Here is a 14,920-nt window from a genome sequence, read left to right as displayed (position 1 = left end):
CCAAGACACCCTAAGTAAGCCAAAAGACACAGCAGCCCCAGAAGAAAAAACAGGAGCCATCTACAACATACAGTGTAAGGACTGTAACAGCCACTATGTAGGACAAACAGGAAGAAGACTAGCAAAGCACATCCATGAACATCAATTAGCAGTCGGAAGACAGGATGAAACTACTTAATTTCACAACACATGGCCAGACTCAACCATAGTTTCAACTAAGAAACTGTGAATATCCTAGATTAAGCTAAGTCCAAAAACATCAGAGAATCACCCTGGCACTCAGACAAATTGGCCACCAACAAGCATAGAAATAAACAACATCTACATACCACTCAAAAGATTCCAAGGTTAACAGTAGACCAATAATCAAAATAACAATACCACAATCAAGGAACTACAAATACTAAATAAAGGAATTAATTGTGAAAAAAATGTCATTAACTTTAGCATAAATATAATCTCTCTTTAAAATAATCGGTGCAGAAACTCCTGCTTTGAATTATAGTAGGGATTAAGTTTATACTGTAGGCCCATGATGGCGAACCTATGGTACACATGCCCCAGGTGGCACGCGGAACCATTTGTCCGGACACGTGAGGCATTGCGCTGTCAGCTGGCCAGTCTTCGGTCTTCTTTTGAGGCCATTTTTTGTCCTCCGGAGGCTTCGGGAGCTTCCCTGAAGCCTCCAGAGTGCGAAAAACTGGTCCTACGGGCAAAGTGGAAGTTCAGGAACGTACTTCCGGTTTTCTGGTAGGGCCAGTTTTAGCCCTCCGGAGCCTTCAGGGGCCTTGAGGAGGCTTTCCTGAAGACTCCGGAGGGCAAAAAACAACCCTACGAGCAAACCGGAAGTCACTTCCAGGTTGCTCGTAGGGCCGATTTTAGCTCTCCGGAGCGTTCAGGAGGCTTCTCTGAGGGCTCCGTAGGGCAAAAAATGACCCCATAAGCAAACCGGAAGTCCTTTCCCAAACTTCCGGTTCACACATAGCCCCAGTTTTTCGTGCTCCGGAGGCTACAGGGAAGCTCCTGAAGCCTCCGGGGGGAGGGGGAGGCTGTTTTTGCCCTCCCCAGTCTCTTATAAAGCCTCTGGAGCCTGGGGAGGGTGAAAAAGGGACACCAACAATGGGGGAGAGCGCTGTTCGTGTGCATAGCATTATGGGTGTGGCAGACCCACGCATGACCCTCCCTGCGCTCCCCCCGCTTTTAGCACGTGAGCCACAAAAGTTTCGCCATCACTGCTGTAGGCTTTTTTAAAACTAAAGATATGAATTTACTTTGTTGACCAATGTTTCATCAATTATTGCATCATTGTGGCCAAGATACATTTAAAATGCAGTTTTAAATCACATGTATAATGTAGTAATGCATATCATACATCATCAGTACAAATTAGAACAGTTTTGCAAGTCAAACATAAAATTAATGAGGTGAACTCAGAATAAGTTAATGTATGTTCTTGTATGAATCATAAGTTACTAAAAAGTATAAAATATGTTTGCTACTACACTACATTACTACACTAATGAAACACACAGAAAATTATTAGAAAGTGTGGCAGGCCAAAGATCCTAAAAAGAATATAACTACAAGCCTGACATACTGTATGTTACATGTACTCCTCTGAATGATTCATTAATGAAGTATAGCACAATACACATTTTATAACAATGTATATGTTCCCTAAGCATGAAAGAAAATTATTTAGTATTTTTTACTTCCCACACCAAACAAAATATTATATATTAGTATTAGACATGATGATGGTGGTTGATGATGATGATGATGATGATAATAGGCACAAGTATCTCTAGCTTGTTACTATGCATGTTAAATACATGTAAAGGGGAGCTGAGAAACTCATCACCTACCATGTAAACATGAGCAGTGTGCTGTAACTACTAAAAAAGCAAAAGTTCAGAGTGCATTAATGGAAAGAGCCCAACTCATGAGCAATTGTTCTATCTAGTCAGATCCCATGTAGAATATTGTGTCCAGTTTCAAGCACCACAATTCAAAAAGGACAGCAACAAATTAGAGCACATTCCAAGCGGGAAAGATCTCTCAGAATAGGACATTTTAAATAGTGAAAGTCTGGAACCTATGCCTATGAGGAAGGGTATGTTTATTAAAAAGACATTTGAGACGGGAATATGATAGCATTTTAGAAATATATGAAAAGCTATTACATAGAAAAGGAAGCTGATTTATTCTATAGTCCTCTAGAGCAGGGGTGTCAAATTCTATTTCATTGAGGGCCGCATCAGGGTTGTGTTTGACCTCGGGGGGTGGGGGCGAGGGACGGGGGGTATGGCCAGGGTGGCTATAGCCAGCTTGACATCACTTGTGTCAGAGACACCTGTGGTGGCCTGAATGCTCTGCCAGTGAAAATGGGCTCCTGAGCTCTGTTTTTGGATGTGACTGCTTTCTGCAATCTTCTGCAGTGAAAATGGACTGGGGGGGGGGGGGGGGCGTGTGTGGCCCTCCCAAGCTCCATTTTCACTGGCAGAGGCACTGCGGGCCAGTCCTTCGCTGTTTCCAGGGCAGCCCTATGGGCTAGATCTAAGCCCTGGGCCTTGAGTTTGACACCCCTGCTCTAGAGAATAGGACCAGAAGCAATGGAATAAAACTGCAAGAAAGGTTTATGATAGATTTCAAGAGGAATCAGTTACTATACAGGGTAATAGCCAGTGGTTCAGACTGCCATAAGTGATGAGTTCTCGTTTACTAGAGATCTTCAGTCTATGGTTGGATAGTCATCTGCCATAGATGCTGTAGTCATGTGAGTCCTGCACTAAGGAAGTGGATAAATTAGATTAATTTCAAAATAATAAATAATAATAATAATAATAAATTTTTATTTGTTAGCCGCACCCTCTCCCGAAGGACTCGGGGCGGCGTACAATAAAAACACATAAAATATACAAATGAACAATACATATACAGATAAAAATAAACACATAAACGTACGTACACATATACATATACATGGAGGAGGTATCAAATATATAAAATAGAATTTAAAATTGACAATTTAAAACACCCTCAATTAATTTACAAGATTTAAAAAACCCGTCAGGAGCGATAAGGTAAAACTATGGTTGAGCCAGGCCAGCTAATTGGAAAATACCTTTCACCTCAATAATACTATTATATGAAATTAATAGAGAATCTTTTATCAGGTTTTTTTAAGGGTTGTTAGATGCTAGCTTATATAGCTAGCATCTCTGGATTGCTTGCTTATTCTTAAATAGAGTAAAGGGGGGGAAATCTTTAACATGGGGGAAAAAATCCCACAGATGTGGGTAAGATGTTATGATTGGGCTGCTTCAGCCAGCTATAAAAATTGCAGTCTTAGAAGCAATACCATAAGTAGTGTTATGCAAATTGTAAGAATACATTAATATCCAAGGTGCCTCACATGCTAATTAGCAGAATTTTCTTTTCTTTATCCACAGTAGGTATAAATCATTAATAACCCTTCTACTTCTGCCTCCCTTAATAGGTGGCACATTTGCATATCTACCTGGTAGTCCGACATTAAGCTCTAATATTAACTTTAGCCATCTGCGTATGGATACACTATTCTCTCCTTTGACTTAAAAAATGGGAAGCACATAGATCGAGATTCTTTCATTTGCTTATAGCAATGGCAATAGCACTTAGACTTATATACCGCTTCATAGTGCTTTTACAGCCCTCTCTAAGCAGTTTAGAGTCAGCATTTTGCCCCCAACAATCTGGGTCCTCATTTTACCCACCTCGGAAGGATGGAAGGCTGAGTCAACCTTGAGCTGGTTTATTTGAACTGCCAAATTGCAACTAGCAGTCAGTTGAAGTAGCCTGCAGTGCTGCACTCTAACCATTGCACCACCTCGGCTCTTGCAACTACTGCGCCACCTTGGCTTATGCTTGCAACAAATCTTAGAACATAATTTAGTACTCAAGTGATGTCAAAACTTTAATAGAATCCAGAAGAGTCGTGAGATATTCCTCCTGTGAATGTTATGGCTGAACAAATCTAACTTATCCAAAGCCCATTTTCTAAAGATCATGTTATAGTGAACTCAGGTTTCCATTCTTGGATTTTGTTGGCTACGTACATTTTACCTTGTTCATAAATTCACACGTGATTTGGGTATCTAGGCAATTCTTTTGTAACTCTAGCCAGGTAGACATATAAATCATGTCCATGTAATGAGAGGCAGCCAGGCAGCAAATATTAAATACAAATCCTTCCTCCTTTCTCTGCCTTGCAGCACAGGTTGCACAAGAAAAGTGAGATCTTACCCAGTCAGTTATTTCCTGAAAACCATTTTCCCTTGCTCCCATGCCTTCTCTTGAGTTTTGCCTCCAGTAGTTGATTGAGATAAGATGGCAGTAGCTGCATACTTCTGTCTTATCTCCCTTGTTTGCATCCCCTAGGCGCAATGGCAAAGGAGATTGGTTTAGGAAAGTAGATAGCTCTGCCAGAGTGTTTGGCTTCTTTCTTTCTTTTATTAATTAATTTTTATTAAAGAAATGTTTACAGAATAAAAACAATGCAAATTTTAAAAAAGAAAATAAACAGAAAGAAAAGAAAATAATTAGTAAATGAGAAAGAAATAAAATGAAAGAGAAAGGAAATAAATAGAAGGTTATAAAGGAGTGACCAGCAGTTATAAAGCATTTATATTTTATCCCCTCTCTAAGGTTAGATTGTGGCTCCCTTTTTTTCATAGCCTATCTTTTGTAATCATCCAACTCAAAATCACAAGTTCATTTTTTAAAAATTTTCAGCAAAAAGCTCATAAATGGTTTTCATTTATTGGCAAATGTAGTTACTGAGACCTTCTCTTTCTGATCAGTGAAGCAAGCAGGCACCTTATGATCTTACTCACTGAACGTTGCCCCTTGTGATGGTACTTTAGTGTGCATAGATTAATCAAATTAATCAAAGTGATTAAATTAGTGGATTGGGAAAATACTATGGACATAGTTTACTTAAAGTTCAGTAAGGCATTTGACAAAGTAGTCCACAGTTGCCTCCTTGGTAGGATAGAAAAAATGTTGGATAGACAGGATCACTACAAGACGGACTTAAAACAGGCTGACCAATCACACTCAGCATGTAGTCCTCAATGGAACTACATCTACGTGGAAGGAAGCATGAAGTGGGGTACCTCAAAGTTTTGTCTTAGGCCCAGTACACTTCATCATCTTCATAAATGATTTGGATGAGGGGATAGAATGGGAACTCATCAAATTTGGAGATGACACCAAGCTGGGGGAAATTGCCAACATCTTAGAAGATAGATTGAAGATTCAGAAGGATCTTGATAGACTTTATTATTGGGCTCTTTCCAACAAGATGCAGTTCAGTGGTGAGAAAAGTAAGATCTTGCACCTAGACAAGTAAAATCAAATGCACAGGTATAGAATAGGTGGTACCTCGCTCAACAGTAGTGAAAGGAATCTCTGTGTCCTGGTGGACCACCACTAAGTATGAATCAGCAGTCTACTGCAGCTTCCAAAAAAGCCAATGCAATCCTAGGAAGCATCAACATAGGGTTAGCACCAATATCACACAAAGTGATAGTACACTAGGGAGACCACGCTTGGAATACTGTGTCAATACAAAATGCTGAGGTCCTAGAAAGAGTGCAGAAAAGAGCAACAAAGATGATAAGGAGTCTGGAGACTAAACTGTATGAAGAATCGTTAATGAAACTAGGTATGTCTGGCCTATCAAAGAGAAGGATTAGGAGTGTCATGATAGCTGCATCCCAGCGCTTCAGAGGCTGTCACAGAGGGGGGAACCTAGCCTCCAAAGAATCTGAGAGTAGGACAAGAAGTAACAAGCTTTTCTGTAACAGCGTTGTTTCCTATGCCATCCATCCGGTAAACTCACAAGATCCGTTTTTTTCTCCATGTACATGTATACATCCAAACTAGACTGTTGTCTCTCTGTGTCATATAATATATGTGAGTATATGCGTAATTTTGTATTTATTTATTTTGTCATGTTTATGTAGTGCATTTTGGAGGTGGTGACCCTTTGAGAGCTGTTTGCAATGAATTTTCATTTTAACGTATTAGTGTACTGATTAGTGTACATTCAAAGTGACAATAAAGTTAGTCTAAGTCTAAGAAGTAGAAAATCATCAAAGAGAGATCCAATCTAGAACTAAGGATAAATTTCCTGACACTAAAACAACTAGTCTCCAGAAGTTGTGGATGCTCGATAACTGGAGGTTTTGAACAACAGATTGGACAGCCATTTGTTTGGAATGGTATAGGATTGTGATGGCGAACCTATGGCACGCGTGCCACAAGTGGCACACGGAGCCATTTGTCAGGGCACATGAGGCGCTACCCTGTCAGCTGGCCAGCGTGCATGCGCGCGCTGGCCAGCTGAGTTCACCTTTTTAAAAACCATTTTTCGCCCTCCCCAGACTCCAGAGGCTTTATAGGAGCCTGGGGAGGGTGAAAGGAGCCTCCCCCACCCCCCGGAGGCCCTCCGGAGGCTTCAAGAACCATCCGGAGGCTTCCCTGAAGCCTTCGGAATGCTTAAAACGACCCTCTGAGCAAACTGGAAGTGACTTCCGGGTTGCTTGGAAGGTCGTTTTAAGCATTCCGAAGGCTTCAGGGACCATCCGGAGGCTTCCCTGACGCCTTTGGAGCGCCTAAAACCACCCCCCAAGCAAACCGGAAGTGACTTCCGCGTTGCTCGGAGGGTCGTTTTAAGTGTTCCGAAGGCTTCAGGGACCGTCCGGAGGCTTCCCTGACGCCTTCGGAGTGCTTAAAACGACCCTCCAAGCAACCGGTTTGCTCGGAGGGTCGTTTTAAGCATTCCGAAGGCTTCAGGAAAGCCTCCGGACAGTCCCTGAAGCCTCCGGAGGGCCTCCGGGGGGGCAGGGGAGGCTCCTTTCGCCCTCCCCAGGCTCCTATAAAGCCTCTGGACCCTGGGGAGGGTGAAAAAAGCATGTAAAAATGGGGGTGTTGCGCGTTGTGCGCGCAAGCGCACTGGGGGGGTGTCGCACGTTGCATTATGGCTGCGGCACGCCCGCACACGACCCCCCTGCGCTCCCCCCACTTGTGGCATGCGAGCCAAAAAAGGTTCGCCATCGCTGGTATAGGATCTCCTGCTTGAGCAGGGGATTGGACTAGAGAACCTCCAAGGTCCCCTCCAAGCCTGCTATTCTATGTTATTCTCTGTATCTCCCAGTAAACAGAGGATAAGGCTTTCTACTGACAAAGTTGCTTCTTGGTTGGCCAAGCACAATTCTTCCCATTACATCCTCTAGAGAAATTATATGCAGACAGAGTGGAGCTTCCCAGCATTGCCACACTTCCCTGGGTTTTATTTTTCTCTCTACAAGTGACCTCCTTTCAGACAAGCAAAGAGGAGACAATCATCCTCTTTTCATTTCTCTTACTGTTAAAAAGAAACTAGGCTGTAGAAAAAGAGAATGCAGATAGCACCCTCTGCTCAATGACTTGTCACCGCCATGTTTTTCTGTGTAAAGCAGGGGTGTCCAAACTTGGGCACTTTAAGACTTGTGGACTTCAACTCCCAGAATTCTGGGAGTTGAAGTCCACAAGTCTTAAAGTGCCCAAGTTTGGACACCCCTGGTGTAAAGGATTGGCAAGAACTGACATTTCATTCTCCTATTTCCTTCTGGGCAACAGCATGTAGGGATTCACCTCAGTGTATCAAATCTACCAGAGTGTGCCATTCTGAGCGATCGTAAGAAACCCACAAAGAACAATCTTCCTCTATGTGGTCAGTCTCTCCGCCTACCATAAGGACTAAGCAGATGATGGTTACAATATTTCCAAATGCACACTTGCCGCCTCCTTCTGCCAGAGTAGCATCAACACAATGTGTTTTTTGTCCAAGATAAGGGACAAGCTTTTGATTCCTATCATGCCACTGTGTGCTGGTTCAACCCTATTCCCCTCTGCTGAGAGTATCATTGGATGTATTTATGTGTAGCAGGCTACTTCAAAGGAAGGATGAATAGGGCCACCAACAACATTCAAACAACTACTACAGTACTCCCCTCAAGGCTCCCTGGCACATTCTGCTTCTGTCAATCACTCCGTGCTAGCCTGCAGCATTTTATCTGCTTATGTATAATAATGATTTTGAGGAAATGAAGGTATATATTTTTTCACCTCCCCGTCTGGGTTTCTTTGGAATTTCAGGAAAAAAATGAAAATTTTTCTCCCATCTGCAACGAGCTGTTCATCTGTGTTCTGAACAGTAAAGTCAATATTTTTGTAACCAATATTTTTACTGCTTAAAATGAAAAAAAATCCGAGCTCACAAGTCTTGTCTGGAATTATGTTTCCAATAGCAGCCGGATAAACATAATTAAGATGTATAGCTTTTATAGATGATAGGGATTGTCTGAATGGGCTAAACTAGTGACATACTAATTAATGTAATTTAAGAAGAAAACAGAGTGCGTGTGTGTGTGTGTGTGTGTGTGTGTGTGTGTGTGTACACTTATCCATTTAAATTAACTCTGCTGCCAAAGCATTTGAAATTACACCGAGGGCAGATTTTATTTTAATTTATGATTAATATAATTTTGCAAGCATCCATAGACTAAAAGTATTTGTGTACTTTTTACATTAAAACTAACAAATTAATTTTCAGCGTGTCATTGGAGACACTAGGATTTCTGTTTCTAACTGGATTATTATAAAAGCCACGTCTCTGCTTCATATATTGTAATATGAAAGGTGTTATCTATGTTGGGGATAAATATTCTGGTTATTGGCTTTTGTCTTAGCTGCCTTCTCTTTAAACAATGCTTTCATTAGGTTAAGGCATTACTACATTATTCTAATAAACCTAAACATAGATTTTAACCTTGTTTTTACAGGTGACCAGTAACTGTTTCAGCATAAGCAATGGAGAAATGCAGGATGTCGCTGTTGGACTTTATCCCAGGTACAGTGGACAGGCATTACTTTTGTGGTTCTATTGGTATCAATCTTTTTTTCTCTGTGTCTCTCTCACTTTTTCTCTTGCTCTCCAGCTCTCCAGCTGAAATGTCATGTTCTACAAATACATTAAGAAATTTAACTAATATAAAACTGAATATATGGCACTTCAGTCTCTGAATTCACAGCATGTAGTGGAAATAGGGGTATGATAATTTTGAGAGTAGATTCCGTATGTCAAATGAGACAAAATTGGATAAAAGAAGTGTGCAAATCCTGAGCACAAGAGGGCTTAGGCCAGGGGTGAAATCTAGCAGATTCTGACAGGTTCTGGAGAACCAGTAGCAGAAATTTTGAGTAGTTCGGAGAACCAGCAAATACCACCTCTGACTAGCTCCAGAGTGGGGTGGGAATGGAGATTTTGCAGTATCCTTTCCCTGCCATGCCCACCAAGCCATGCCCACAGAACCGGTAGTAAAAAGATTTGAATTTCACCACTGGCTAAGGCCAAGATAGAAAATGACCACTAGAGCAAAAGTATAGTTGGTCAACCCAGTGAAAACCCCAACCTTCATTTTGTTTTGCCACTTTGGCTGATTTCGGTTTTATATTACTATCCGGCTATTCTGACAGTGAATGAGAAAAGCTTTTCACCAGAGACTGTTCCTGGTTGCCCTTGACTGGTATGATCAGATTGCAGTCTAAAATCTCTAATTTAATGATATTAATTACAATTAATAAAATTACTCCCCACATATTCCTTTACATTAGAAATTACAAATGCATGGCAAATTTTGTAAAGGCAATTAAATCTATATAGTTCCCTTTGATTTTGACTTTCAATTGCCTCTTTCTTCTGGAGCAGTTTCTTTCTGTCTTGTCAATCGTGTCCAATTTTTGGAGACTACCTGGACAAATCCGTGGAGTTTTCTTGGCAATATTTTTTCAGAAGTGATTTGCCATTGTCTCTTTCCTAAGGCTGAAAGAACGTAACTGGCCCAAGTCACCAACCTCGTGTCAGCATTTCAAATATCATGCAGAATTAAATCAGAGTCCATGGCAGAGCTATCCTTAAAGTTCCAATTTAATAAGACAGACATGTTGGCAACAAACTGTGGAATCCCAAATCTAAAAGCTTCCTGGGATTCCACTCAGTTGAAAGTTCATGATCTTATCCCCACACCCATAAATCCATCACATGGTCCAATCTTCTTTGGCCACGCTGGCATCTCCACCCAGCTGGTTCCGGTCGGGTGCAGAGGTGCAGAGGCAAAAGATGACCTTGGGCTTCTAGAAAGGAATGACAACACATTCCACAATTCTACTCCTTTCTATTCCCCCTTTCAATTACTACACTAATGAAACATCATAATGAAATAATAAAGAGTGTGGCAGGCCAAAGATCCTAAAAAGGAATATAACTGCAGCCTTTATACCTGGCTTTGTACACAAGACTGGACTAGAACTCATGGCCTTCTGTTTTCTAGCCTGATGTCTTAATCCCTAAACCAAACTGGCTCTTTTTGCAGTATGAAAAAGTATATTTTTCCCTATGTTTAGCTGCATTCTATTCCAGGAATTTACAGATTTCCTGGAAGCATGGCTACAGCTCATTCAGCAGAGCTGAACTGTTTAGCAGCTATAAAGAGTTCTGGATGAAGAAGCCAGACTGTCTACTCATGCTCTGTTGAGCTTCTACTAATAGATAACAAGAAAAGTCCAATAGCTGTTTCATTTTGTCAGGCTCCCGTAGTAATGGGAGGCAGCAACAGTTTTTCTCAGCTTTTTGGAAAGACTTCAGGATAGGCTAAAGCAGAAAGGGTTGTAGCAGGGGTGGGTTGCTGCCAGTTTTACTACCGGTTCACAATCTGTACGCAGCACGCACGTGCGCTGTTCAATGTAAATTGTTTTTCACTCATGCACAGAACAATTTACAGTGAACTGCGCATGTGCAGTCACTAAAAATCAAAATGGTGGCGGCGAGGGAACCGGTTCGGGGGCATGGCAGGCCTGGGTCACTGCCAATTCTGCAACCCAGGCCTGAATAACACTATTGGTTTGGCTAAACCGGGCTGAACCGGGAGCCACCCACAGATGTGGAGAAAGAAAGAGAGTTCAAAATGAAGCACCTGGCAAATAAAAGAGATTATCTGGGGGAATCACTCTGATGAATAAAAATTGAACACCTTCCTTCTACCTTGTATTCTGCAACAGCAATATTCTGGCCTGTGAGGTCCTAGAAATTGTAATTTTCCAGGATGCCTGAGTTCTTCTAATAAATGTTGCATGTCCTGAAATGCATTTTTCCAGAATCCCTTAGGACTTATTATGCTGCTGATCGACCTTTCTCTGGATTTCCCCAAAATCACTGCTGACAGTTGAAAATGAATGGGACAACTAAGAAATATACCACTCTTATTTTTGACTTTGAGTGGAGGCAGTAAAACCCCAATGGTCTTATGATGATATCAGGACAATGGGAAAAATTAAATTTTTGAATTGCACTCAGAGAAAGAAAGGGGGAGGGGGGGAACTATTCCCTTATTCACATTTTAGAATTCAGATCCAGATTTTAAAGATAATTTCAATATCCATCATCAAACAGATAGCTTTACTATTCTTGGGTTTATTGTTTTCATTTATTTATGTATCCAATTTCTATAGCTGCCCATCTCAGTCAATGATCCTGGGCAACTTTCAATTATAAAAAAGATAAAAACAAAAATGAGGTGTCCTTGATGCTTTCTGACCTTGGTTGTTTTCTTGCAGCCGTTTTATTACCCAAGATAGGCAACAACATCAGTACTAGTAAAGAGTGGGGATTGGTCACAAGTTATATTCTAGTGCTCTGCCCTGTCATTGTTGGTGGGAGTGGTCCTGCTGATTCTTAGGTTTGGCTGTTTATTGTTAGCTTTGGCAGTTCCTTAATTGGGGGTATTGTTTGTTTCTTAATTGTTGGTCTAATGTTAATCTTGGTGTTAATCCATGCTTATCTTGGTGTTGATTGATGGAAAGGTGTCCTGGTTGGTTGCTTTTTTTTAATGGTGTATGGAATTTGTCTATGTGCCTGTTGTTGGCCAGTTTGTCAAAGTGCCAGGCTTCCAGGAATTCTGTAGCATTTTAGACTTGGCTTGATCTAGGATAGTCACAGTTTTCCAGCTGAAACCACAGTTAATCCTATCCATTGTGTTGTGAAATTAAGAAGTTTGCATCATGTCTTCTGACAGATAGTTGATGTTCACAGATGTGTTGCTAATCTTCTGTCTGTCCTACATAGTGATTTTTGCAGTCATTACAAACTCACATCGTCACGACGGCATCAGATGACATATCGGGACTTTTTTCACTTTTGCTAAACCGGGCATGGGCATGGCCAGCACATGACGCATCCAGCCCGAGGGCCAGGAGTTTGACAGCCCTGCCTTACACTCTTTGTTGTAGAAGTCCATCCATGTGTTTTCATCTAGAAACAAAAGGCATCAAGCCCATTCTATCCCATAGAATGAACAACAACAACAAAAAAAAAACCACAGTGATTTGTGGCTTATATTTTATGATGAAGATAATTGGAATTCTTTCTTAACAACTTCTATAATTTATTTATATTTAAAATGTAGTTAAATTGATTGACATTTAAATTTTATTTAGTGGAGACCTGCATGTAGAGATCTCTCTGCATTGTGTTGTGATAATTTTATTGTGCTTCTTTTATGCTTTTCTTTATTGTTATCCACTCAGAATCACTAAGTTAAGGTGGGCAACCTCGTAAATCAATCAATCTTTGAGTCCCTCCCTATGCAATTTTTATATCAACCTGAGACATACTAAGCTAGATAGATTTGTAGAATAAATACTTTCCTGTATATCTATTTCTTACCTGGATTTTGTTTTTCTTCATTAGCATGTCCTTGTTGAACAACAGCTGTGATCCTAATTGTGTGGTCATCTTTGAGGGTCCCCAGCTCCACCTTCGGTCCATCCGGGAAATGCAATTTGGAGAAGAGGTAATTAATTTGTTGCTTCTTCCATCCCAGAAACCTGCAGATTGAATATCTTGATAATATCTTGATGTTATTTTTATTTCATAGCTTTCAGGAACAACATAACAAAATAAATCTTTCCTTCGAATAGTATGCTCCCCTCATCATTGCAGTGCTGCTTAGAAACAAAACCAAAGAAAAACTACATGTGGGTGGAATTCAACATGCAGTAAATCACTTCCACTGTAAGCATTTGTCAGACTAAAGCCATGTTGAAGCAGTAAACCTTTCCTGCAAAGAACGTATGAGGCAAAAATTGTTTTCTTGTACATTTTATTTAAAAAGAATTACCCTTCTAAATGATTTGTGTTTTTGTCAGAGATTTTTTCACACCATTTTCTTTTCCCTTTTTTAAAGTTGGCCATATCGAATGACCTGATTTGATGAACAAAATAGAATATGGTGTCTGTTTCTCTCCCTGTGTGTGCGCGCGTCTCACTGTGTGTGTTATCTGACAGCCTGTTTCTAATTAAGAGGCTCCTTGAGTTTCAAATCTAATCCAAATTATACTGAAACAATTATACCACCTTAATCCAGCAGCACTATAAAACTTCATTTTTCCCCTGGCTTTTTTTCTATATTCCTCTCCAGTGTTAGCTTTGGCAAGAGGGAAAACAGGCAAAGAATATAATGTAGGGACAGAAAACATTGTTTACTTTGAGACAGGATTAAATTTACAGGTAATTTTGCTGATTTTATAGTTCTACAGTTCTGTTCATTTTAGAAAGCAGCTTATCGGAATCTCTTGATGTGCTGGATTAAAGTTCTTGTAGCAGGTAGAAGAAGACTGGTATATCGGCATTTTTAGCATATACTGTTCATATATATATAGCTAAAAATAATTAGATTATACTGTAAAGCTTGAGAATTTCAAAGCTAACAGCATAGAATTAAAACCTATTAAATAAAGCTTGTCACATTTCATACCTTTAAATGAATAGTCTCTTTGAATCATCAGAGCTGACAGCCTCATACAAGAAGTTCACCACCAAACCACTTATGATTAACCCTTTTCTAGCAAGAAAAGTGCCATCATTTAAAAAAAAAACATAAGACCTAAAGCAGACCCTGGAAGAGTTATATTTTATAAAACTGAATCATATTAGCACTGCAAATAAACTTTCAATTTCCTGGTCTTCTCAAGAAATGGACCTCACAATAGAAATATTTATGAAGGATGATAGTAGTTGTAGTTGTAGTAGTTTCCTAAATTGTAAGCATACAATTAACAACTTTAATCAGGATTTTATTCACCCATAAGAGAGTGGGCAATCTGTGACCTCAGAAGCATTTGGTCTTCAGCCTAATTAGAGAAGATTTTTCTCATAATATAGCCAGTCCTCTGGCAAAAGTAATCCATAGAGGATTTAATAATCCCCTAAACTCGACCGAAGATGTTACCTAGTCTGATAACGAAATGTTCTGAAATCAGGCCACAAACTCGGAATATGAACCTCCACCCTCAAAGTAATCTATTTGGCCATCAGCAACTACCTGAATAAAGAGTGATAAATACAAAGAAGGTGCTTTGGAGAAAGGGAGAGATAAATGATCATTTTACCTCTGGCTCTACTCAGTAGTAGCTATACCAGTGGTGGGATTCAAAAAAAAATTACTACTGTGGGTGTGGCTTGGTGGGCGTGATGTGGCTTGGTAAGCCTGGTAGGGAAAGGATACTGTAAAATCTCCATTCCCACCCCACTCCAGGGGAAGGTTACTGCAAAATCCCCCTTCCTTCCTGAACATCTGGGACTTGGGAGGCAGAGACTAGATGGGGGCGGAGCCAGTCAGTGTTGGTTTTTACCCGTTCTTTGAACTACTCAAAATTTCCACTACCAGTTCTCCAGAACTGGTCAGAGCCTGCTGAATACCACCTCTGAGCTATACCATGCCTAGTATGTAACCCCAGTAGTTCATGGGTATTGTTGACAGCCCATTCTGACCTAGAG

General features: G+C 40.5%; 1 protein-coding gene across 3 annotated transcripts in view; it reads left to right on the top strand.

The window, feature by feature from the left end:
• The window catches only part of SMYD3 (SET and MYND domain containing 3), a 325,846-nt gene that overhangs the window by 230,827 nt on the left and 80,099 nt on the right, over positions 1-14,920 (top strand). For all 3 annotated transcript variants that reach the window (XM_081942754.1, XM_081942753.1, XM_081942752.1), the window contains exons 6-7: positions 8,871-8,938; positions 12,833-12,935. In XM_081942754.1, coding sequence (XP_081798880.1) covers positions 8,871-8,938; positions 12,833-12,935 — 171 coding nt within the window. The remainder of the gene's footprint in view (positions 1-8,870; positions 8,939-12,832; positions 12,936-14,920) is intronic.

The sequence above is a fragment of the Natrix helvetica genome (assembly GCF_964273705.1).
Source record: "Natrix helvetica genome assembly, chromosome: 2".
NCBI classification, from domain to species: Eukaryota; Metazoa; Chordata; class Lepidosauria; order Squamata; family Natricidae; genus Natrix; species Natrix helvetica.
Note: the sequence above shows the minus strand (reverse complement) of the source record. Positions and strands in the feature narration are given on the sequence as shown.